The following is a 24872-nucleotide window of genomic DNA, read 5'->3' as shown; positions in this document are numbered from 1 at the left end:
AAAAATGTGAAATTCTCATATCCGGTAGTGCAGTAATATCGTTGGTGTAGTGATGTGAATAATAATAATAATAATAGTAATAATAAAAGTAATAATCCTACTACATGTTTTATGCTGCTGATTCATGCTATTTAGCTTGACTTACATATGCAAAAGTAACAGAAACGCAGGTTCGCTTCGTTTGTTACATTTCGTTTAATTGGTTTAATCGAAATATAGCATGAGATAGTGAGTCTAGGTTTAACTAGGTTCAAAACTGTTCCAATTTGTAGGTCATATTTGTTGGTGACAAACGAACCAACTTCTGCTATTACGGTCATCTGAATCCGGTTTCGGAAGTATTGGAAATAGTAATCAAAAACTGTAAAAAGTACCTCACTCACTTTTCATGACCAAATCGATTTTCAAAAACTTATAGGTTCAAAAGAAAAGTCTTACAGTTTCATACGGAATTCCTATATTTTTGTTGTGTATACTACTTCCAGTCCCGGAACTACAGAATAAACAGGTTTTGTAAAGTTTGTTAGATTAAGTCCGAACAAACTTTCCTATTTCTGTTCAATGAACAGTTGTTTTTGCGATTTCCACAGTAATATTTTTGATGTTATGAATAATAGGAGAAAGGCATCATTATACCTCTAAGTGGATTAAAACAGGTTTTTACTAGTAACATTCACTTTATATTTGCTTAGCAGTTTATGTTGAACCGCGTGGTGGCATTAGCAGTTTAACACAAACTGTCAAAGTTTAACACATATGAGTCGAAGGCTAAAAGGAAAAACTAGGTCATCTGCATTTAAAATAAACTGATTATCTATCTTGTTGTTTCTGTTAAAAATTTACTGTCAATTGTTGGTCGGGATGTTGTAACAAAAACTCTTAAGTGACTTATCTAGCAAACTGGAAGCACAATGGAATAAAAGCTTATTCCTTTCCCAGATAAACACGTTTTCTCGCCTTCCCGCTAGCAGCTGCTGTGCATATCATTATGACAGAAATCCGATTGTGGTACCGCATGGTTTTGTCAGGAACTTTTATATCCTCACGTATGAAAGCCAACCAATGGGCAGGTTTGGATGCATGCCAGCACCGCTATGTACTAGGTGTGCTGTGATATGCTAAATAATGTTACACAACCATGCAAGATTGTGTGTTTATGCTTACTAAGTGACAGTGCTCTCGTATTGTCTCTAACTGGACGATTTTAATTTGCAAATGGATATTGATTTTCTGTGGTTGGAAGCCTCCGGTTGGTTGGTAAATTAAAAACATAGAACATAGATTCGAAATTGTTCCATTTCCCAGTCGCTTTCATGAATCGCATTCAACTATACTCATCCATTGATATATGTGGAATGCAGAGGAGATGCCTATGGATGGTGACCTATCCTCTCTCTCTGTGTGTGTGTGTTTGAATTTAATTATTCTTTCTCTGAGCAACAACAACAAAAGTGGTCGAGAATTACGGTCATAGAAAAACTGGCCCAGATTTTTCATTCGAGTATGGCACGGCTCGACCGAGGATCAACTAAGCTTCATCACAATTTGTCACACAAAATGAATTCAATCAAGCACACTGTGTCGAATGTAAACAAAGAGACAGAGAGAGAGTGAGCAGCAGCGGCAACCCTTCGACATCCTTTACTTAAAGTAGTTTAATCTATTTAGGTTGACAAATTACCGGCTCGTTTTACAATATCTCGAGTAATATATCTGGCTCCAATCACGCTCCTGGATAGGTATATTAATACTCCCCGGAGATGCGAAATTAGTCGTTGCAGCACGTCTGCCACGTACTTCCCAACAAACATCAGCAACAACGACAACCGAATTCGTTAGAACGGGCTCCACCGGTTCGGAATGCAAATCGTTGACCTTCTCCTGTTTAGCAGATCGATATCTCGCAAGCAGCGGCAGTGGCAAACTTTGTCTCGTATTTCCTTTTTCGAACTGATTCGCTCGTTCAGGAGGAACGCGGGGGGATGAATGATACGAACCAATTGCTGACACTTGATATTCTGACCTCCAATCCTCTCCTCCGCTCCCGTTCAAATACTGTGCTCACATTTCCCTTATTTTCAGGTAACCGACAGTAGACTAGACTAATCTAATATGTTGTTCTTTTCTTTTAGGTAAGTCACGTTTGCAAGATGATGATGCATCGCGTTCGGTTGGTCGTGAAGAACCGGAACGCGTGCGGTAGATAGTATCGATGTCCTATCGGATGGATGGATGGAAATCGGAAAAAACAGAAAATAAAGTCGAAGTCAAACGAACCGGAAAGTGGAGGTGCTGTCACCTTTGAAAAGCATATGACACGGCTGAGATTGGCGAAAATATTTAGCATTAAGTGTAGAAGGCATCGAATATCATTAGGGGCCTAGGTAGTCGATAAGGCTTAAGTAATAGCTATAAGTAATGGACCGATGATAAGGCATAACTAGGAGTTATTGATGTTCTCTCAGAAATGTACCGCTTGGGTTGTTTATTTATAAGCAAATTGATTTATGTCACTAGTAGATTGCGTGATGCGTTTAAGTACAAACTGCTACAATGTATGGAAAGGAGGAAATATCTATGCCCGTAAAATAGCATACCGGTCGCATGTGCGTTTTCAAACAAACCAAGGAAACGTGCGTTAAAGTTTGTAACACTATTCCGTTTTGTTTTTATTATGAAGTAATTACTTTCGATATCTGCGTGCCGTACAACTAACCAGCGTAGATATACGGTCTTTCGTCAATACTTAGTCGAGTTTGAAAAATTAGATGAGCTAATTTTCTGCTAGAGCAGTTGGTAGAATTAATTCACAGTTACAATTTATTAGTTTTCCAAATTACTGCGAAAAATCATTACCAGCCTTTCTTCTGAAGCAAAAGCACATTGTTATGGTTCAACATTCCACTAAAGCCTGCCCACAACAATTTACACATAATACAACAAAACCGGTTGCTAACTTAAGAATAATAGATATAAATGTCCACTGCCAAACACTTGATTGAGAAGGGCACTCTATGGAACGGTAGAAAATATGGTCCATATTCATTATTTTACTGTACAGAAACCGAAGAAAGCAAGACAATTCCTTTTGGAGCTTCTGTAGACGTACGTTAGAGGATAAGAAAAACAATTTTTAATTAAGTAAATCTATTCAAAATGGCAAAAATATCGATCAGCTCCCGAGACTGGTTTTAAAAAAGTAGACTTCTCGTTCACACGATATCTTCCGAAGTTGTTCTCTGATACATCCATCAAATCATGTACTAAATTGATCAGGAGATTTGTCTCAAATTCGTGAACCTCAGATACAAACATATATACAAGAAAAACAAGCACCCTTATTCTGAATAATGACCTATTGATTTTTCGAACGAATTCCATTTGTATTCCTAATAACGCTAGCAAAATCAAAGCTAGTTAGGATTCGATCAAACCACATTCGATCGAAAAATCCATACGTCGTCATGCAGAATAAGGGCGAAGGTGTTTTCTTGTTGTTTTTATTAAAAATAGAATATTAAAACTATTTTTTCTATACTTACGCACTTTTCTGATCATAGTCATACAACATAAAAAAAGATTCATGTCGATTGAATCAGTAGTTTAATCATTATCGTGTGAACGAACGGTTTCGAGAAAACGAGCTCTGATGTTTATGTGCTCCAAAGGAATGGCTGGGGGCAAGTAATTTCAAAGAACAGTAGCTCTGATAATACTAAAAGAACGACTTCGAAATGTTGTTCTCAGTTAATCTATCGATCTAAAAAAAATCGATTTTCATAGAAAATAAGGTTGTCATTAAATTCCTTTTGTGGAATTTGGTTATTCCTTCTTTCTATAAAATCCTCTAAATTTCCTGTCGTACACCCGCCATTATGTTCCGTACAGTATCTTTAGATCGGTACCATTTGTTTTCCTCCCAATTCCGAGGAGCCCGATACTTCTCCATTGGGCGAAGTTCTAGATAGTTTGGTGAATTGACTGTTTTTGGCACGAATTTGATCTCTGATACCTTATACCAATCCAAGGCGGATAGTGGCAAGAAGCCAAATCAGCCAAATAATAGCTGGAGAGCCGTTGCTTCTAATAAATGGCAGCAACAGCTTTCGCAGACATTCTTACTCGTACACAAACACTTCTTTGAAAATTCGGACATCTTTTCATTACGGGTTGGCGGTTCAATGCATAGGGCGCTGGTCTTATAAACCAGTTGTCGTATGTTCGAGCCCCGACCTGGAAGGAGTTGTAGTGTCAGTAGAATCGTAGCACTAGCCATACAATGGTTCTGTATACTCTGAATCGGCTGCGAAGTCTGTTGAAACAGAAGGTCAAATTCCACTACAGGAAAGTAATACCAAGGCTTTGTTTTGCTCATTCCGGAAATCTTTGGCAGTGGCGTTCCTTCGCATTGCTTCGCTTCCCACGGAAGCTGTTTAAAGTCTTCGTGAACGTATGTTTCGTTGTCCATTTTGGTACAAGAAAATTGTGGCAAACAATGTACGAATTTTTTTAGTGAAATTTTGTATGCCTTCAGTCTTTGTGTTTGCTTCCATTTTTAGCATATATAATTTTGACTTCTCAACTTTGCGAGTCACATTTTGCACAGCAAGTTTTTAAATAATGGTCATTAACTTATTCATTTATCGGGAGTTTATTTTTGATTTTTTCCACTTCCAACCTTCCGATTCACATTCAAGCGTTGGTAGTTCTAGTTTCTGAGCAAGATCGCGTACCAATGAATTCAGATTTTTCTGTCGTTCATGCGAAATACGTTAGCACACTTCCACTTAATTTATCTTCATTTTACTAAATGTAACAAGAATGTAAACGAAGTATAGTGAAGACTGAAAAGCTGGTATATGAGCGAAACTTTTCTGCAATCCGTGAAATAGTTTCAAACCCACACTGAAAGCAAAAATGTCAGAAATTTAATGTGGACAGGCTTTACCAGCTTTACTGCAGTGGTTGGAGAGAATGAAATCTTCCAATATATCTTTGATCAAGCTGTAAGCTACCCAAGTAGCAATCCTCAGCTAGTTCTGATACGACTAAGTCCAAACTAAGTTGCAACAAGAGCACGAATGTGTTTGTCTATGTTACACTAGTTACAACAAGGTGACGGCAATGTTTATTCACAACATAATTAATTACGAAATAGTTATTTAGCTATGCTTTTAATTACTAGTTGAAAACAAGTTTATTTAGCATTGTAAACACGTAAGCGTATGTGCAAATCGTTACTGTGAATTGATATTGCAGTAACATAAACATTACAAGATTATAACATACAATATCCGCACTGATTCAAATAGCTATCGGTTGGGTTTCGCAACGTAATGATAACTAAAATTCAGCCTGGAAACCTTTTGTTGGCTTGAATATGGCGAACACACTATGGAGGAGTCGCAAGAAGTATATGAAACATAAATAAAATAAGAATATAACTTTTTTCAAAACTACTTTTTGCCAAAAATAATGAATGACAGGATAGTTTTTTTTATTCTACGCTCTATCACAAACACGAAGAAAACAATATAGGGATTGAACATCGATTGTTATATTGTTATAATTCTCATTACTCATTACTATTTAAAATAATGATTAATTTTGAGCATTCTAAACATAGGATTCTTTCGTTGTTTATCTTTCATATCTTCATAAACAGATTTTGATTGAAGGCGCATGAAAAACAGTTAATTAAAATTGAATTCCGCCTGATAGTTTTAAAATCGTTGTGAACATTGTATCAAGTTTTTAATTTCGAGTACTATATTTCCTTTTTTTTTGTTGATAGAAAAGTAATCTGGATTCATTTAATGTTTATAACGTCGGTGGTGTTTCAACTAGTTCACTAGTTTAAGTTATTCCAGTGTGGCATTATAACGTAACGACAACTTATTCTCAACCGACTTAGCAACTAGTAGAAACAGCGCTTTTTGAGTCACGTAAGTGGTTAGATGTTAGTAAAAATCACTCAAATTTCTGGTTGCAAACTAGTCACAAATCATCTAGCGTAACAAAAATTGTTACTTGGGTATGCAGTCATAAGAAGAGTGGAAGGAATCATAAATAAAACATAAATATAACTTTTTTCAAAAATACTTTTGCACAAAAATAATAAATGACAAAATGGTCATTTTCATTCTATACACTATCATAAACATGAAGAAAACAATTTTTTGATTATCAAGTCCAAATCTTTTGTCACATTATGGGAAAATTCACAGAGCAATTGAGTTTGTCGTATTTGTTCTTGAATATGGTAGACCCGACGACTACGAATATGACAATGTCTCAGTTAGTTCCATTTGGAAAACTTAGATAACTTTAGGTTGGGACTAAGTAACATAGATCGGCAAACAATTTTGAGAAGAGAGTCGAATGTTGAAACATCTGTGGAGATTTTGTGAAAAATTGTATTTGATAATAATAATGATCAATAAACCGAAATATAAAATAAATATTGTAGAGCAAGTACTACTTGAGAGAATTAGACAACGACATAACTCTAAATGTCCAATTCAGTATAAGGATAATCTGAGGATGTTAAAATATCGATAACAAAAGGCCCACCAAAAATATAAAAGAGACAGTAGTAACGTCAGACCGGGTTGACGGTTCAATGAGCACTGAGCTTACAAGCCAGTTGTATGTCCGAGCCCCGACCTGGAAGGATTCTTAGTGTCAGTAGGATCATAGCACCAGCCATGCAATGGTTATGTACGCTATGAATCGGCTGCGAAGTGTATTGATAATATTAGACTACAACAATAGAATATTATTCTCAACATTTGCTACTTAGCCATTGTAGACTAGCTGGCGCACCTTCTTGCGAACGTTCCTCATTAAATTCTGTACAGACTTCTTGGCGACAAGTTTTGACACTTTTCTCCAATCTTTTTCGAACTGTTGAATGGTTTTGGCTGCCGAGACATGTTTCCTAAGATATGCCTTCGTTAATGCCCAAAATTCCTCAATTGGTCGAAGTTGTGGGCAATTTGGTGGATTCATGTCTTTTGGGACGAAAGTGACATTTTTGGTAGTATATCATTCTACCGTTGATTTCGAGTAGTCGTAAGAAGGAAGATCTGGTCAGAAGACAACAGGATCCTTGTGGCATCGAATCATGGGTAGAAGTCGTTTTAGTAAACATTTCTTGATGTATATTCCGCTGTTCATTGTATTTTAATTTTTGTTTTTTGTTCATGAAATTCGGTTGTGGCCTTCTTTGAGAAAAAGATTGAGCTTAATTAAATTCACCTAAGTAGTTGTAAACCATTTCGTTTGTTTCGAAATTTTTGAAAATCAATGTAGCCATCTTTGAGCAATCGTAAGACAAAGAGATCTTTCATTTAAATCTAAATTCGTCCAGCCATTCCCGAAAAAAGCGATTACATATTTTTGTAACATACACACGTACACACCCACAAACTGACATTTGCTAATCTCGAAGAACTAATTCGAATGGTATATGACGATCGGTTCGAAGGTTGATTTTCTCAGTGATTGCGTAACCTTTATATATAAGAAAGGCAAAATCATGAAAAAGGATGCTTCACACAGTCTTTCAAGTGTTGTGCATAGTTTTTCAAGTGCGTATGAAAATCGTGGTTCATTTTGCTCCCAAGCATCGCTTTATCATGAAGTGTTCAAAACTCTTTTTACTGGGATAAAAAAGAAAAGTCATTTTCACGAAAATGTCAATATCTCCGTCAGATATGGACGGATTTCAACAAACTATGGCTTATTAGAAAAGTATTACAATCTATCTAAATCTAAACTTTGGAATCTACTTTCTTTTTGAGATCTGCTGAGAAAGACATTGCCAAAAAAACTGTAAATACTGACATTCAACTTTTTTTAAATTAAAAAAGTAAACATCAACGAATCGAAGAATGAAAACAATAGCGTTATGGCTGACAAAAAGACCTTTCATTTGCAACTAGTCCGATTGAAGCCGGCCCAGCCATCTCTGAGATCTTCGCTTCTTTCTTTTGCATACACGGCTCAGTTAGTCGAGCTGAATCGGTTGGTCCTAATTCTATACAGTTTGAACGAATTCTTGACCTATTTTTAATATTTAAAAAAAAACTATAAAACAGGAAATGTTTATGGAATCTTGAGGCCTTTCGTTTGAATCTTAGCTTAAGCTTAAGCTGAAAAATCAAGGCAAATACATTAAATAGCCGTATAATTTTTCAATCAAGCAGGTATGGTTGGTAGATGACCAAATACGTTGATTTTGGGTATATCGGAAACCATTCCAATTTCTCAGACACGAGTAGACTGCAAATTCAGATTTGAATGATAAGTATTATGTTTCCAAAAGTTGATGTAGAATTTTATCCAGATGTGGCTTCCGGTTCCGGAAAAACAGGGTAGTGTGTATGAAATTGCATCCTGTCATATAGAGCAATAATGCAAAATACGGAAAAAATGTTTTAAATTCGGCTCAAAATTGTTTCAATTTATAGGTTATGTTAGTTACTGGCCAAACGAACCATTCTCAGCTATACCGATTCCCAGCTGTCGTTTCCGAAAGTACCGAAAAATGTAGTTACAAATTCGAAAATGGAACTCTCTTCATTTTCTCAGAGTCAGCTGAGTCGATTTTCACAAACTTTGACTCAAGTAAGAAGGTCTACGTCTATAAAAACAGACTGCTTTTGATATTTGTTCGAATCTGAATGCCGGTTCCGGAACAACAGGATGAGATTTTGAAAACCAGTTTAATAATTCTTGTTTGAAACGAAACTCACACTGTGATGTGATCGGTGCACAACGGGGTCAAAACAGGGTCAGTTCGCCGAAAGCCATGTCGCTAAAAACCGTTTCGCCGAAAGCCATTTCACAGAATCCTTCAATTGTCTTAATATTAAATTCGAATTGATTTAAAATAAAGACAAATGAAAAAAAATATTGCCACCCGTTTTGTTGACCTACAATCGTACTTTTTGAATATCTCATATTTAAAATAACGGATAAATTTATTTCCCCGCGTTTAATCTCGAAAGACTGCTCTCTTGAATAACTCTAAGCATCGAAGCGTTTGCATAGGTGTATCTACCAGGCAAATGTTCGTGGTGTTTTAAGTTTACTGAGTGCAAATAAAAATCCTATTTTATTTCACCTAGTGGTGTAATGATGCCTTTCTTATATCAATCATACTATCATATATAATACTGTGGTATTCTTCAAAATAATTTTCTTCGATTCGGAAATCGGTTTGTTTGATCGTCTACTGATAAAAACTATCAATTGCAGAAAATTTGAAATTTGTTTACGGTTTTTCGCCCTTTTCAGTGATGGTATAAAATTTTTAACACACTTTACCCTATATCTCCGAATCCGGAAGTCGGATCCAGATGAAATTCAGTAATTACGTGTGGGATAGCAGGACCTTTCATTTGAACCTAAGTTAGTGAAAATCGGTCGCGCCATCGAACTTGAGCTTGAGCTTTGAGCTTGAGCGACCACCCCTGGTTGCTACTCCGTTACTGATCGGGATTAGCTGAAATTGTACAGGGAGTTTCTAGATGATCCGACCTGGGACTGGTAAATCATCCTTCAATGCACATCTTTTGATAGTCCCAGAATTCATTGATCAGTACCGGCGCCGGCCAGGCCCGAACGTAGATCGTCTAAGGAATGGGAAGGGATGTTAGTCCAACACTTGTTGTTACTAGAGGCCGTATATACTACTGCGTACTCCAAAAGTGTCACGGGAGAAGGATGTTTGTTAGTAAAATTTTCAGTATTGGTATTATTCGCGCGCGACTGAGTATGTTCCGGTTTCAAGATGCTCGGATGCACCACTAAACTCACTGACTTCTCGAGTGAACGTTTCAACAATATCCTATATTGAAGACCCGGGAAGTTTTGATTCACAGCTCTTATTCGAGGAAACTGAAGATAAATTTGCAATATTATCGCGTAAAGAATAAAAACTTCCCTATTTTTTACAAATGAAATGACGTGATACAAAATAAACGAGTGAATAGGATTTTGACAAAATAGTTGATTCATTGCAGTGATATATTCTAAACAGTTGCTGTGAAATCATTTTAAATCACCAAAAAAAGGTCAACAGATTTCACGCGCTTCTTAATTCCTTATTATTTCCGCTTTATTATTATTATTATTATTATTATTATTATTATTATTATTATTATTTCCCTTTATGGGCTACTCTGGCCGAGGGGGATTATTTCCGCTTTATTATTTTAATCATTTATTAAAATTATGATTTGGTTATATTGGTTGATATGGGCAGCCGGCTACCGAGAAAAATATTAATTTGTTGTTTGAAATCTTAATATCAAGTGTTTTTTTAGTATGTATTCAATATACCGATATATGTTATCTCTGTTATTAACTTTGTAATATCAACGGATTTGCGCAATATTTGAATTTTATCATTCGATTTATAATCCTGAAAGACAATCAATAACATGGAAGAAGAAAACATTCCAAATAAAACTTTTCTCTGAAGCTAGACGGAAATTGGTAGGTTCAATGAAGAGATAATTTGGAAATATAGAGTAATCAGAAGTAAAACATTGAAAATATCGGATAACTGAAAGGAAAAAGAAACTCCAGCAGTTGTCGCCTTTTACGACATGGAAGCAGGAACCCAGTGGATCTATTCTTAATTCATTTTTTTTTCCGCCGGATTCCACACGGTATCTAGGCTAGTACTGTTCGGAGAGAGCTAATAGGTACTATCAATCTCCTAGTGGACCCCAGTCCCTTGAAAATCGGTCGCGCCATCGATGAGAAAAATTAAAACACATATTTTCATTTTTTGAACATTTTACCCCATAACTCCGGAAGCGAAAGTCGGATCCAAATAATATGCACTAATTTTGTATGGGACCACAAGACCTTTCATTTCAATCTATGATTGTAAAAATCGGTTCAGCCATCTCCGAGAAAAGTTAGTGCAAAAAAACGTTACATACACACATACGCACATACACACACATTACCCTTTCGGCGAAATGACCGGCTCCCTACATATTACAAGAACAGCAGAATATTCCACCTCCATTTTAAACTGAATGCTAGCTTTTGAGACTGGATTCTGTAACTGGAACCTGATTATGAACCTGGAGCTGTAACTTTATTCAGGAACAGAATTCTTGATACTGGAAAATCGAAGATATCAGTTTTGAGAATAATGATTTACAAGTTTTATTTTCAGAACCAAAACAACATTTTTTTTACTATGTAAACTTCTTAACATATAGTCCCAATAGTTACCTAAGAATTAATTTAACAAACCGTTTGTGACCCACAGCTTTTGGAAAATTTTCGAAGAATTTTTACCTAAGCCCTTTTCAAAAGTAAGGCTGAACAGTTCGGAAAAATCTTGTAATTTTACGTTTTATAAGAGACACATAGATGGAGCATCGTATTTCACACAAATTCATATTCAAGAATATGTAAAATTGTGTTATGTGAAAATGACATGGCTTGAAATTAGATAAAAAAAATCAAAAGATCGGTAGCAACAGCGCGACTTGAACCGAAGACAATAGATCACAAAGCACACCAGTTAATCGATCGAGCCACAGAAGCACATCTCTGCTTGATGAATAATTGATACATGTAAATCCAAACAGTGGCAATTGGTAGCCGAATGTAAATTACATTCGGAGCCGGTAAGATTATGTGTGAATGTCACTTGTAAAATTCAAAATTTTTCTCTGTGTAAAGTTAAAATGGCAATCTGGTGATGCAAATTGTTCATTTTGGTCATGAAGAATACTTATGCGAAATTTGAATGAAATCGAAATATTGAAAAATTTAGCTTAAGAAGAAATTGACTGTCAATTGTAATACATTTGAAACAAATCTGTTGTTTGATTTGTGACATTCAAATGTATGAAATATAGACTTAAATGTAATTTTGTTTATCTAAAATTGCACAGCAAGAAAAAATCAGCGTCGCAATCGATCTAAATTTACAACTTAAAATATGTAAAAATATGTAATGTCATTAATTTCAAAACCACTTCAACTGAATTTGACATCAAAGCAGACAAAATATTCATATTTAAATATTAATTGGTGTGATATCACTCATCATCACTCCGAAAAATATGTTTGATTTACGCCATGTGTAATAGTCAATTTTTTTCAAGAAGTAATTTCCACTTGCAATTAAAGTGACGAGTCCAACGTGTCAATATTTATCAGTGCAGGAAATCGCGCGCAATAAAGTGTCGTTGCGACACAGATAATTTCATAAACCAATTGTCATGGTCGAAAGAATCATGACATAATAATTTACATTGATCTTTCGTCTCTCCGTTGATGCATAAATTCCAATCGTATAATCATATTACAAAACATTGTCTTAACCATGAATGGTAACCGATTCCACTACAGAAGACGAAACGACTTATTCGACATCCGGACACACTTTTCCAGTGGAACCTGTGAACTGCGTCGCTGCTCAACGGTTGGACACGGTTGTCGGAAATCAGCTGCGAAGGGTGGTGGAACCGCGTAATGCTTTTACTTTCATTTGCGTGAGAACGATCGGTAAAATACGCAAATCAGATAGGATCGGAATTAACTTCACATTTGTGCGCGGCCTGAGCCTGCGGGTTTCGAAATGCCGCCGTGCAATTCGATCTTCCTGCGGTTCGCGTCTCGTACATCATTATACGCATTTTTTTGCCTATACGCCAGCCCAGGGTACCGGATAGTTAAACATTAAAAGTTTACCGAGCAGACGAAGACTCAAAAAAAAAGTACCACCATTGACATCGGGCACCGTCGTCGGACCAATCAATTACCACACACTTTACAGGATTATTGCCCGATGGCAGTTAATTTGACATGATAGCGATAATGAAAGTTCGATCGTTCGGTCGGTCGGCCCAGACAGCGGTGGAGGTTTTCTCGCGGTTCGGAACACCGGTCTGGCTGGTGCACCGAGGGAAGATTTCGGTAGTGATTTTATTATCATGTTTGAGATATTCGTAAATAAATTTAGTGACCCAGCAAGATGTTCAAAACAAACAAATTCTACATGTTCCTAAGGTTTGAGTTTGGAACAATGACGTATTGAAGAACTCACATGTAAGTCAAAGGACCTTCAATCATTTCTCTGGGTGTAAAAAAAAGTCCACTCGTAAATGATACCTAACAAATGGTCATACCCCTTCACGGCGGAAAGGGAGAGGGAAACTGGGTGATTTTTACATAGATAAGCAAATGAAAATTAAGTTTTCACATGCCAATACGAGGAGGCCCACTTGAACGAACGAGATGATGAGAAGTTAATTGCACTCAAGCAACAGCTGCATTGCGAACCAACACCTCGAATCCGTGGTAGAGCCGCCCGGTTCGGGCCGGAATTTCAAGTGATCGAGAAAGGGAGAGAGAGAGCCTACGATGCGACGATGGAAACCCCCGGAAATTTCCAGTTTCACCAATTGGCGTCAAGAGACATCGTCAGAGCGTGAAACAAGCAAAATCAGATTCGTGTACTGTCTGACGCTCCATATCCTGACCACTGCTCTGTGGTAATATTGAGATATTAATTATGGTAATTTGATTAGATACACGAGTAAGCTGACCAGCAATGATTTCGGTGTTATACAAAAGAGAAATTACGTCACGTGCAATGATTCGTACCGATCACTAACTCAAGCAGATAAGAATTTCAGTATACGAAATTGTTTTCCACTCTGAATATTGGACTAAAAATTTGAAACAGATAATTTGAAACACGTATTGACATCGAAACTCTATCTTCAATGTATGACTTTAGAAAAATTTCTAATATTCGATACTGAACTCATGATCTTACAAACCAGTATAGTTATTGAAGACATTTTTTTGACAAGTTATGTAGAGAAACGTCGACAAGCACTCTTTCGAGGAAGGCCAAAGGAACGTGGAATCATACTGCGATTAATGAGATTAAGGAATGGGAAATTTATTTAGATATTCTCAACTGAATGAAATAATTTACCGAAAACTATAAAACTGGATTTGAAAACTTGAAACTACAATACCTTCATGAATCATGTGGACAAAAACTGTGAAGTTTTCATCATTTCCCACATTTAGATCTACAAAACACTACAAATACAATTCCTCTCCCGTGATACTCATGAAGATACAACCGTGTCCGTGATCTCAAAAAAAAAAAACACAAAGCTTCGGACTAACATTCCTATCTTTCCTAAGTTGTAGCTGTTTCAGTCGTGGCCAACGTCCCTTGACTATTTAATTAAATGTTTTGAGTGAGTGGGAATTTACTTCTACTTCAGCTCTACTGCAAAGTAGATCCACTTGCAGAACAATTATTAGAATTACACGTATTGGAACGCCTTTGTGATCAAGGCGCAATAAAAACTACCATCAACGCCAATAAACTGACAAGTATATCCAGCATTGGTCTTGTTAAACATGGAAAAAATCCAACCACACCATAAAAAAATCTGTATTGTGGCTTTCGTTAGCCCTTCCTTATGGACTGAAAACGCATGATGACACGAATATTTAAAGATAACCCTTTCATTCAGCTAGCGTATGTGCAGAGTTTATTCGCTCGGTGAAATGTTCTGCAGCCGGCAATTTTATTGTCTTGTCTTCGACAGAAACGAAAAAAGTGGTACTCATGCATAAATAAACTATTTAACAATTCATCAAATAAGTCAACTAACTAGAACGACAATCGAATAGCACATCACCCAACAAATCGTGTGACTAAATAAGAAAAACACATATTTTTCTGCCAAGAAGAACGATTCAATTCATCAATGTAATCTCCTTCAAGATTTTCTTACTTCTCGATGCCGTGCTTGTAGAAGGATTTTTCTTTTGCGTCAAAATAGGGTTAACATTCATATTGATTTTTCACATGAAGGATAATTTTTATCGGCGAGCATTTTTTGAGATCAGCGGTCATTGGGACTAAACGATGGTGAAAAAGTGTTTTATTCTTCAACATATGAAGACGTTTTTTTATTGAAGGGGCTGGGGTCCACTAGGAGATTGATAGTACCTATTTGCTCTCTCCGGACAGTACCAGCCTAGATACAGTGTAGAATCCGGCGGAAAAAAAATGAACCAAGAACAGATGCACTGGGTTCCTGCTTCCATGTCGTAAAAGGCGACAATTACAGGAGTTTCTTTTTCCTTTCAGTTATCAGATATTTTCAATTCTGATTACTCTATTTTACTAAATTTTCTCTTCATTCAACCTATCAATTTCCGTCTAGCTCCGGAGTTTTCTCCTTCTGTTTTATTTGGAATGTTTTCTGCTTCCATGTTATTGATTGTCTTTCAGGTTTATAAATTGAATGATTAAAATCAACTATTGCGCAAATCCGTATATATTACAAAGTTAATAACAGAGATAACATATATCGGAATATTGAATACATAGTAAAAAAACACTTGATATTACTAATTCAAACAATAAATTAATATTTTTCTCGGTAGCCGGCTGCCCAGATCAACCAATATAACCAATTAATCATTTTAATAAATAATTAAAATAGTAAAGCGGAAATAATACAGAATCAAGACACGCGTGAAATCTGTTGACCTTTATTTGGTGATTTAAAATGATTTTATAACAACTGTTTAGAATATGTCAATGCAATGAATCAACTTTTTTTTGTCTAAATCCTATTCACTCGTTTATTTTGTATCACGTAATTTCATTCATAAAAAAGGGAAGTTTTTATTCTTTACGCGATTCGCATTGCAAATTTTTCTTCAGTTTCCTCGAATAAGAGCAGTGAATCAAGACTTCCAGGGACTTCAATATAGAATATTGTTGAACCGTTCACTCGGGAAGTCAGTGAGTTTAGTGGTGCATCCGAGCATCTTGAAATCAGAACATACTGAGTCGCGCACGAATAATACCAATACTGAAATTTTTACTAACAAATATCCTTCTCCCGTGATACTTGTGGAGTGCGCATTAGTATATACGGCCTCTAGTAACAACAAGTGTTGGACTAACATCCTTTCCCATTCCTTAGACGATCTACGTTCGGGCCTGGCCGGCGCCGGTACTGATCAATGAATTCTGGGATTACCAGAAGATGTACATTGAAGGATGATTTACCGCTCCCAGGTCGGATCATCTAGAAACTCCCTGTACAGTTTCAGCTAATCCCAATCAGAAACGGAGTAGCAACCAGGGGTGGTCGCTCAAGCTCAACATATGAAGACGTTTTTCTTTGATTTCTGCATTCAAACGATCTAACAACTCTATGCATGTAGTATTCGCTGTTGATTGTTTTTCCTTTTTCAAGATAGCCGATAAAGATTATACTACGTGTATCTTGCAATACAGTAGCCATAGCCTTCCCAGTTGACTGTTGTGCCTTTGCCGACTGTAGTTTACTCAGATGATGATCGTTTTGATTCCGAAGTGAGTGATGGTTCCATGTTTCATCCATTGTCACATATCGACTCAATTTAATTTAGTACTAGTAAACAGAGCCACACACACTGCTAAGAATCTTCAAAACGTTGTTGTTTTTAATCGACTGTGACTAAACGTAGCACTTACCATAAAATAAGCTTTTTCATGGTCAAATGTTAATGCATAATTGTGATTTTTTATGTTTTCTCAAATAACCACCTCAAATAGACAACCAGAATGTTAACCATCATCGGTATCTGTACGAGCACGTTTAGAACTACTAACGAATGATATTTTCGATTCAGCAGAGCTCCGATAACACTTTTGAAGCCATTGCTGAGCTTATACAGGAATTTTTTCATCAAGAAACAATGACAAATTACCACACGAAATTGTTTTGAATCCATTGTTTTGCAAATGACAAAAGTAACTTTGCCTAAATGGCTGTCACTTAATTCTAACTAATCAAAACGTCATTGGTGCAAAATGGCAGTAGTATATCATAATTTTTCTGTGTTTCTTTGGGTTGGGGACTAGTCGCGAATTAATACGTGAATCATCAAAAAAAAAAAACGCACACCTAGTAGTTTGTTTGCATGATAAATGTAGTTTTCTCTTAGATTGCATTTTAGAATACTTTTTTTCATATTAGGTATTTATTTGTGTTTAATTTTATTTCCTCATGAGAAATGCTGAATAAAGCAGAAACTATTAGAGAAAATTAGAATGTCAGTGTGAGTAACAATGTAGGCAAAACTCTTCTTAGTTGATTTCAGAACACTCAAGAAACAATCTCTTTCGACGCTTAAGGTGTGGACAACTATACAGGACCAAGACATGGAAAACCATACCAAGACAACGGAAACGATACGACAAAGTCAGAAGTTTTACCGACATAACCTTGAACACAATGAAATAGTTCGGTAGGATGAGTTTAAACCAATTCAATTTTGACAGATAGCACAGACCAACGTTTAACTGCCCAAGTGTCTAATTCTTTGATGGGTTTCTAATATAAGATACCGTGCGTTTCGCTACAAATTGGTTACCGCAATGGAATTTATGGCTGGGGTTGCAAATATGGCGTCGGCTTTCACTAGCGTTACTTTTGATCATTTGGATGGCATAGCCTAGTCCGTCTGTTATTGAATGTGTGGTGTCTTGAAACCCGTCGACTCTGAAAACCGACTTTTGAGCCGAGACACGAAGTGTCGAGTGTTCTATACCATTCGACTCAGTTCATCGAGATCGCAGAATGTATGTGAGTATGCAACAAAAATAGGCATTCGATTATCTCGTATATGGCTGGACCGATTTTCACGAGCTTAGATTCGAATGAATGATCTCTTGGCCTACTTTTGGAAGATCCTATAGTCTGCTATTGAATTGAATTATTGGGATCGAACTTCCGGCTCGAGAGTAACAAGTTAAAATGTGCAAAAGATTAAAAATGTGCACTCAAGGCCACTTAACCGATATTCTTCAACGTAGATTCAAATAAAAGGCCCTGTAATCTTATTGCTATTGTATTCTATTTTTTTTTATTTAAAAGATATTTTTATTCAGGCCTATTTGCGTACAAGCTTTACGTGGCCGAATTAGTAGATTTTTTAAGTAAAGAATTTTTTGAAGTGGATCTCGTTGTCACTCTTTTTCTAGGAGGAGAAGAGCTTCCATTTTCCTCCTGCTAGGGTTGAGGGGCACTTTGTTCGTGGCTCGTCTCGTCCTTCATTGCCGCATCGGTGGTTTTGTTGTTGATTTCCGTCTTCTTTTCGTTTTCCTTGTTGTTCGCAGTCTTGAGCTCGTTGCTAGTTGCTGTAGAAGTGCCTTGTTGTACATTGGTTGCAGTTGTTTGTTGGTTTGATGGTAAAACAGGAGTACTACGCTCACTAGTTTTCGTTGTTGAACGGTTGACCTTGTCTTTGGTTGAAGATGTTCTTTTCGCAGTTTCAGTGCAAGGTTTACCGTAGTGTGCAGGTTGTTCACAAAACTGACATGTAACCAGCTGATTTTCATAGGTAATCAGCGTTTTACACGGATGTGTCCCACCTTGACCACAAATGATGTAAGATGGAATTGCCTTACGTAGTTGCATACGTACCACTCGCACGCCATTCCGGATGCCGGAGAAAAAATTCCTCCATTCTTCTCTTTCGATGGAAAGAACTTCACCGTAATGCGACATGATTTCCCGAACGGACTGTTCGGTGGCCTGGGGAAGGTCATGCACGCGTACTTGTATGGCATTGTCCACCATGTGCACAGGAATTTTGTATTTAATGTTGTCACACTCAACGCTGTGCACCTCGTTGTTAACCGAAGCGAATGCAATTGCATCGCTTTCACGTTTAAACATAATGTACACACAGTTAGACGCCTTGTTGAATTGAATCTCACTTACATTATTAGCGTCTAGATGCATTCGTTCTTTAAGTAAGATTTCAATTTCATTTGTTGCTGGTCTAAATTTGCAACGCTTGAAATCTATACAAATTGAATTTGGTCTTGTTGGCCAAGATTCAGGCTTTATTAAATCGTATTTGACCATTCCGTACACTCTATTGTCGACCTCTGGTTCCGGAAATATAGTTTGATAAGTCTAAAATAATTCAATTTCAAGAATGTGTTTCAGAATTTCTGCGATTTCGGGATGAAATTATCCACGTGATTTGTAACTCTCAACATTTCAATTCGCGACTAGCTCCCAAACAGCAATTGAAATCTATGCCTGTGTAAGAGAATGAATACGATACATAAGACACCAATTAACCCATATTCTACACACGACACGACACGACGAGCTAAATCATTTCATTTAGTCGTATAAATCTTGAACTGTGCCAATCTGGTTAGATTTCGTGTATACCGGATCCTAGTTTCTGATTCCGGTAGTAACATAGATTGTGATCCGAAGTTTTCAAATAGGAACTCACTCCATTACCAACACGGGCACCAAAAGAAAAATGTCGATTATGTAAAAATCGCATCTTTTAGTGGGTTTCTCTTGTTGCAATGACAACATTAACTTCACTACTGAACGGCAACAATAGCTTCAACAAAACATCGAACCCAATGAAAACAAAAATACGAATAAAATAACATCTCCAACATTTGTTTATTCAAACCCAAGTGGCGGCAACGTACGCTCATTTTTAATAATCTTGATTGCCAAAAAAAAAGAAGCGAAAGTTTTGTTAATTTCACGTTGCCATCGCCCTTTATGATTTACGAATCAATAAACAAATGGAATAAAACAAAACCATGCGTCGGGGATGATAAATCTTCGCTTCGCACCGACACAAGTGCCGGTCGGGTTAGGTCCTTTCTTCTCCTGCGGATCAGATCATTGTTCGCAGATCGCATTGCATCATCATCATCATCATGATACAGGGAGAGAAAACGTTTATGAAAATATGTATTGCCCTGCCGGCTATAATCTGACTGAACAATTTGCAGACGGCACTTTCGAAGACGCTTGAATACATAAACGAATGTATAATTAAGGTTCATTTTGCAGTGCGACCTGCAAAGCCGACCGGGCCTGCCGCGCACACAAGTGTCAGATGGCTTAAGTAATAGTTGTCGTAATTGTGATGAGTTTTTCGTGCAAGACCAGGCCAAACCTCCGAAGTATTATTAAGCAAAACACGATTGTCTGCTTCATCTTATTTCCGTTTGTTGTTTTATTAAAGCATTATTTTATCGTTAAAGCATTATAATTTATATTCATTTTTGTATTTTTTTTCTTTCATTTTTCAGAAATGCAACAAAATTTTATCATCGATGATCAAGGTATGCCAATTTTGTTTTGTCATGTTTAGTTCTGTAAGTTTGATTTATGATTTTCAATGTCCAGAGTAATTACCAAACACTTGCCCTTAATTGAAAGAAAACTGTCAGCATTATCAACAGAAGAGTGTCACATTTCTCAGGCAAATTTACTCGAATTGTGGTGCATTGTCTTTCAAAGTACGCATCTGTCGCCATCACCAGTCTTTTGTCTGCGCCACTTCGGGGTAAATTTTTCAAAATGTATAATTATGACTAATGCTCTGTGATCAGATGATCAGTTGGTAATTATTGTTCAACTGTGAAGTAAATTATTTATTTATTTATTTATGTTATCTTCAATCTTGGACTGTCTTGTCGTACTTTCGATGATGGTCTTATTTTGGTTGTTCAGTTTAGTGAAGTCAAATAATTTGTCAACAGATGTGGCTCCACTAATTGGAGTGGCTTTATGTAATATGTTTTCACTGACTATCTGATAAATGGCTCAATCATTAGTTTGCATTCTTCGTGAAAATTATAGTAGTGGATTTTTTACACGTGTCCGACGTAATGCTGAGTTTTGTTCATCAGCTTTTACAGCTCCTAACTCCTCAAACCCAATTCAAGTTTTCTATTTCACATCAGTCAAGTCCCTGATCTGACAGACAGACGGCGTTACTTATTAAAAATATCTCTTTTGTGTAACAGATACATTCTTCTGATGTCATCTGTCAAAACTACATGACATTCGATTTATTAGTGTGTTAGTTATTGTTCCTTTAGTGACGCTTGATAAACAAATCAATCATTACCGACTGGTGCGCTGGATTTATACATGATGCACCTCGCTTTGATTGTCCAAATAAGGCGGTTTCCCAGTAATCGTATCCAAAGTTCATTTCCATTTCGAAAAGAGAAAAGATAACTGACACCGTGAAGATATCAAAAGGCAGTTTATTCACAATTTTTCATGAGCAATACGTACAGTTGATCAAATATAACAACGTATCGCTGGTCCACAAGAATATTTAGACATGTATAAGCGAAATATGTAGGAATTTTTGCGTCGATACGTTACAATGGATGAAACATGGATCCATCATTATCCGCCTGAGTCAAATCGTCACTCGGTCGAATGGACTGCAGGTGGTGAAAGACGTTCGAAAACTCAAACAAAGGTAATGCTTTGGTTTGTATTTTCGGTAAAACGATCAATAGTGAATATTACACAGCAATATTGAATTTGTGAAAGTCGAAATTGTGATAAATCGTCCTGGAATGAAGAAGAAAAAAGTGCTTTTCCATCAGGACAATGCACCGTACCACGAGTGGGATGGCTTACGATGGCCAAATCCCAAAAAAAAATCAAATTCTAACTACAGTTCGCTTTCACATCTCATCCAAGTTAGTCGATAAAACAAAACCGCTTACGTTGGGGACAGAAGAAACCAAGTACAGTATTGTGTAGTGAACAATAGACCTCGAAAATGAGTGAACCAAACGAACAAAAGCTACCGCCGACACGAAAGAATACAATTATTGTTGACTTCAAGCAGTGCAAAATTCGACCTTCGATACGAGAACTCGAAGGTTTGCTTAAGGAGCAAATGCATCTTGACATTGAACGTGTGCATTTACTTCAATGCAATAAGACCAATAATGTTGTTCATATCCAGTTCTACATAGAGTTGGATGCAATTCAATTCACTAAAGACAATAATAATGTGCACTATGTGGAGCATGAAAATATCAAGTGCAACATTCCAGTATATATGGAAGATAGTGCTATAGAAGTGCATGTGCATGATCTTCCCTCAAGCGTCACCGATTCTTATATTCGCAAAACTATGTCCCAGTACGGAGAGATTCTCTCCATCATAAAAAAAGGCCTATACCTTCTTATGAGACATTAGGTCAGGATACAAGAATCCCGTGCAAATCACTTGTTACCTATGACAATCAGTTGGCCACATGTCAATATTGCCAAAAAGCTGTTCACTACGGTAAGCCATGTGATAAACTGGACAAGGAGACAACCACACCAAAGGACAACGGTGCTTCCTTCACACCAACTCCAAGCAACCCCAGTACACCTGTGACAGTCACCAACAACAGTGAAGCATCCCCTTCAACAAAACCATCCAACGTATCCCCTATAGAACAAAGTACACCAGCTGCAGTTAACAACTTACCATCCAACCAACCAGCAACTGCAAACAATGTACAACAAGGCGCATCTACAGCAAAGGGCAACGAAATCAACAACAATACCACCGATGCAACAATGGATGACGAGACGAACCGCGAACAAACTGCCCCTCAATCCTCGCAGAAGGGAAATGGAAGCTCCTCTCCCCCTAGAAAAACAATTATCTAAAAACTCAGCTCAATCGGCCACGTAAAGCTTGTACGCAAATAGGCCTGAATAAAATATTTTTAAATAAAAAAATAAATATTAGTGAAGTAAAAGCGATCATTTATATGTATAAATATATACACATATATGTAGACGGGGGCGTGTGTAAGCATACATACATACATATATAAGGTTCGTAAATGGAGGTTTGGGTGTATTCTAAAAACCGGACATTTTTATCTAGCAAACCGGGAAAAACCGGGAACACTCTGGAAAACCAGAGATGTCTATCTCCTCTGTGTGACGAAGAGCAAGCAAAATTTCTCCCCTCGCACTGACAACTTCAACGAGAGCTCTTCTCTTTCACATTTATACACCACTGTTGTGTAAAGTGTGCACGCATCATGCGTGCGTTTGTTTATTTCCTTTTGCCTCTTCCACTGAATCGCACCAAAGTGCTAGAGCATTAGCTAATAAATTCTCTGAGGTGGATGCAGATACTTTCACAGAGGTGTACACGCCGGTGAGCACTCTGCTGTATGGTTTTCGTAGATGAAGCGTGGACACGCAAAATCAGCAAAATAAAACAATTTATCGTAAAATTTTCGGTTTTCCTTGCAAATTTTTCATAGCAAGGCCAGATCTACTCTCTATTAATTGAAGTTCACAGAAGTGTTCGCTCACCATCACGCGCCAGTGGTCACTTGGGTGTATTTAGACGAGAGCGCGTGTGAGCGATTCATGCGAAGAGAATGTGTTTCACTCGCGCCAGCTGCTTTAACCACAAGCACACACTCAAATGCTGTCTATTCGACACTGAGAAGAAGTGCGCTTTCCTCTTTGTGCGGTGCTTCGTTTTTTGCATCCTCGGTGTGGCAAAAATCTGACTCTAGCGTGTATCACTCTGGTGAAATGCCATTTCTGTGGAAAACTAACAAAGTTTATTCCTAGAAGACATGAACCAAGATGCGAACAGTGAACAAATCGATCCTCAACCGTTGCTGCACGTAGGCGAATCATTTCTTTCTCTCTTGCTAGAATAGAACAATTAGTTCCGATAAAAAGGATCTAGCAGACTAAATGTTCGAATGCGTTATCAAACATGGAATTGACATGAACATCTTATCAAATGCAATGAAAAGAAACGCTGATTAAATTACCTGAAACGGTATTTTGATATCTCACAAAGTTGTCCAGAAGCAATGGGTGCTGTGTTGATTGCTACCACTCATCGCAAAGCTGCTCAATGCATAGGCTTAAAATATAGGTCAAAGCTTTTAGGTTACCATGTTCGCCTGCCGCCTGTCGGGAGTCGAATCGTTTCGCAACGATTTGCAATTTTCTACGGACTGTTACGGCAGATAGAGTGCGAGTGTGTCATATCGACAGCAGCTGCCAGCACTCATTGTTTTTGTTGTTGTTTTGTTTTACTTTAAAGTCTGCTGAAAAGATTTACCTGATTGTGATCTAGATCCAACCTACGTTCGTTCGTTCGGTGGAACTCGTCTTCTCGGTGGCGGCGGCGGCAGTGCCAGTGGAGTACAAAATACAGTAACGTAAATATGGCAAACAGACCATGAAGACCGTGAGTCGATTCCATTCGCAAACGAAAACGCACACGCACCGAACCGCACAGGTTAGACATGCAACCGTGGGAGATGAAATAAACACGTGAAATAATTTCTCTTCCATGTCCGTTTGCTGCAGTTTTACTGTGTGAAGCGTTCGGGTTTTCCGTTCGGTAATCTATGGGTTTTGCGTTGGATTCGTTTCATCCCGTCTCTCTCTCTTTCGTTCTCTGCGATCTGATCTTAAATGTGTTTCATCATATGTGTAAAACTGTTACTGGCAAATAAAAGCAGACATACTTTCATCTGATCGGTAAAATGTTTATTGACGTGGAAAGTCTGTTAAATTAGGTGTTCTACAATAGTATTACGGTTGAACGAATGTAGTCCGTGTCAAAGAGTGAATTAGAACAGTCCGATCCTTACATATGACAACTCAATCAAATGATTTGAGTATTTCTATGATCTCTAAATAACGTTCGAGTTTCTTCTCACTTTTTAGTATCACTTTATACTATTTTACTAACTTTTCGTTTTCGGCTCATCATTGAGTCAAAAAAAAAAAAAAGTGACGGTTTAATTCTATTTGAGTACCACGATTTACTCATTTTACTGAAGAATCTCTTCACTATTCAGAGATGTAGATCTTATTAATTACATAATAAAACTGTTTTATACTAAAAACCGTTAACAATCTACAATTTTCGGCGGATGCTTTGTTCCACTCCATCCCTATATCCATTTGATCGGTTGTTCACTAGAAGAAAATATT

General features: G+C 37.2%; 1 protein-coding gene across 9 annotated transcripts in view; it reads left to right on the top strand.

Moving 5' to 3' along the window:
• Positions 1-24872, top strand: part of LOC131432946 (ensconsin) — a 383203-nt gene that overhangs the window by 87421 nt on the left and 270910 nt on the right. For 5 of the 9 annotated variants that reach the window (XM_058599578.1, XM_058599577.1, XM_058599566.1 and 2 more), the window contains exon 2: positions 20165-20197. The exons of the other annotated variants lie outside the window; for them this stretch is intronic. In XM_058599578.1, coding sequence (XP_058455561.1) covers positions 20165-20197 — 33 coding nt within the window. The remainder of the gene's footprint in view (positions 1-20164; positions 20198-24872) is intronic. 9 annotated transcript variants of the gene reach the window in all.

This window comes from Malaya genurostris, chromosome 2 (genome assembly GCF_030247185.1).
Source record: "Malaya genurostris strain Urasoe2022 chromosome 2, Malgen_1.1, whole genome shotgun sequence".
NCBI lineage: Eukaryota > Metazoa > Arthropoda > Insecta > Diptera > Culicidae > Malaya > Malaya genurostris.
Note: the sequence above shows the minus strand (reverse complement) of the source record. Positions and strands in the feature narration are given on the sequence as shown.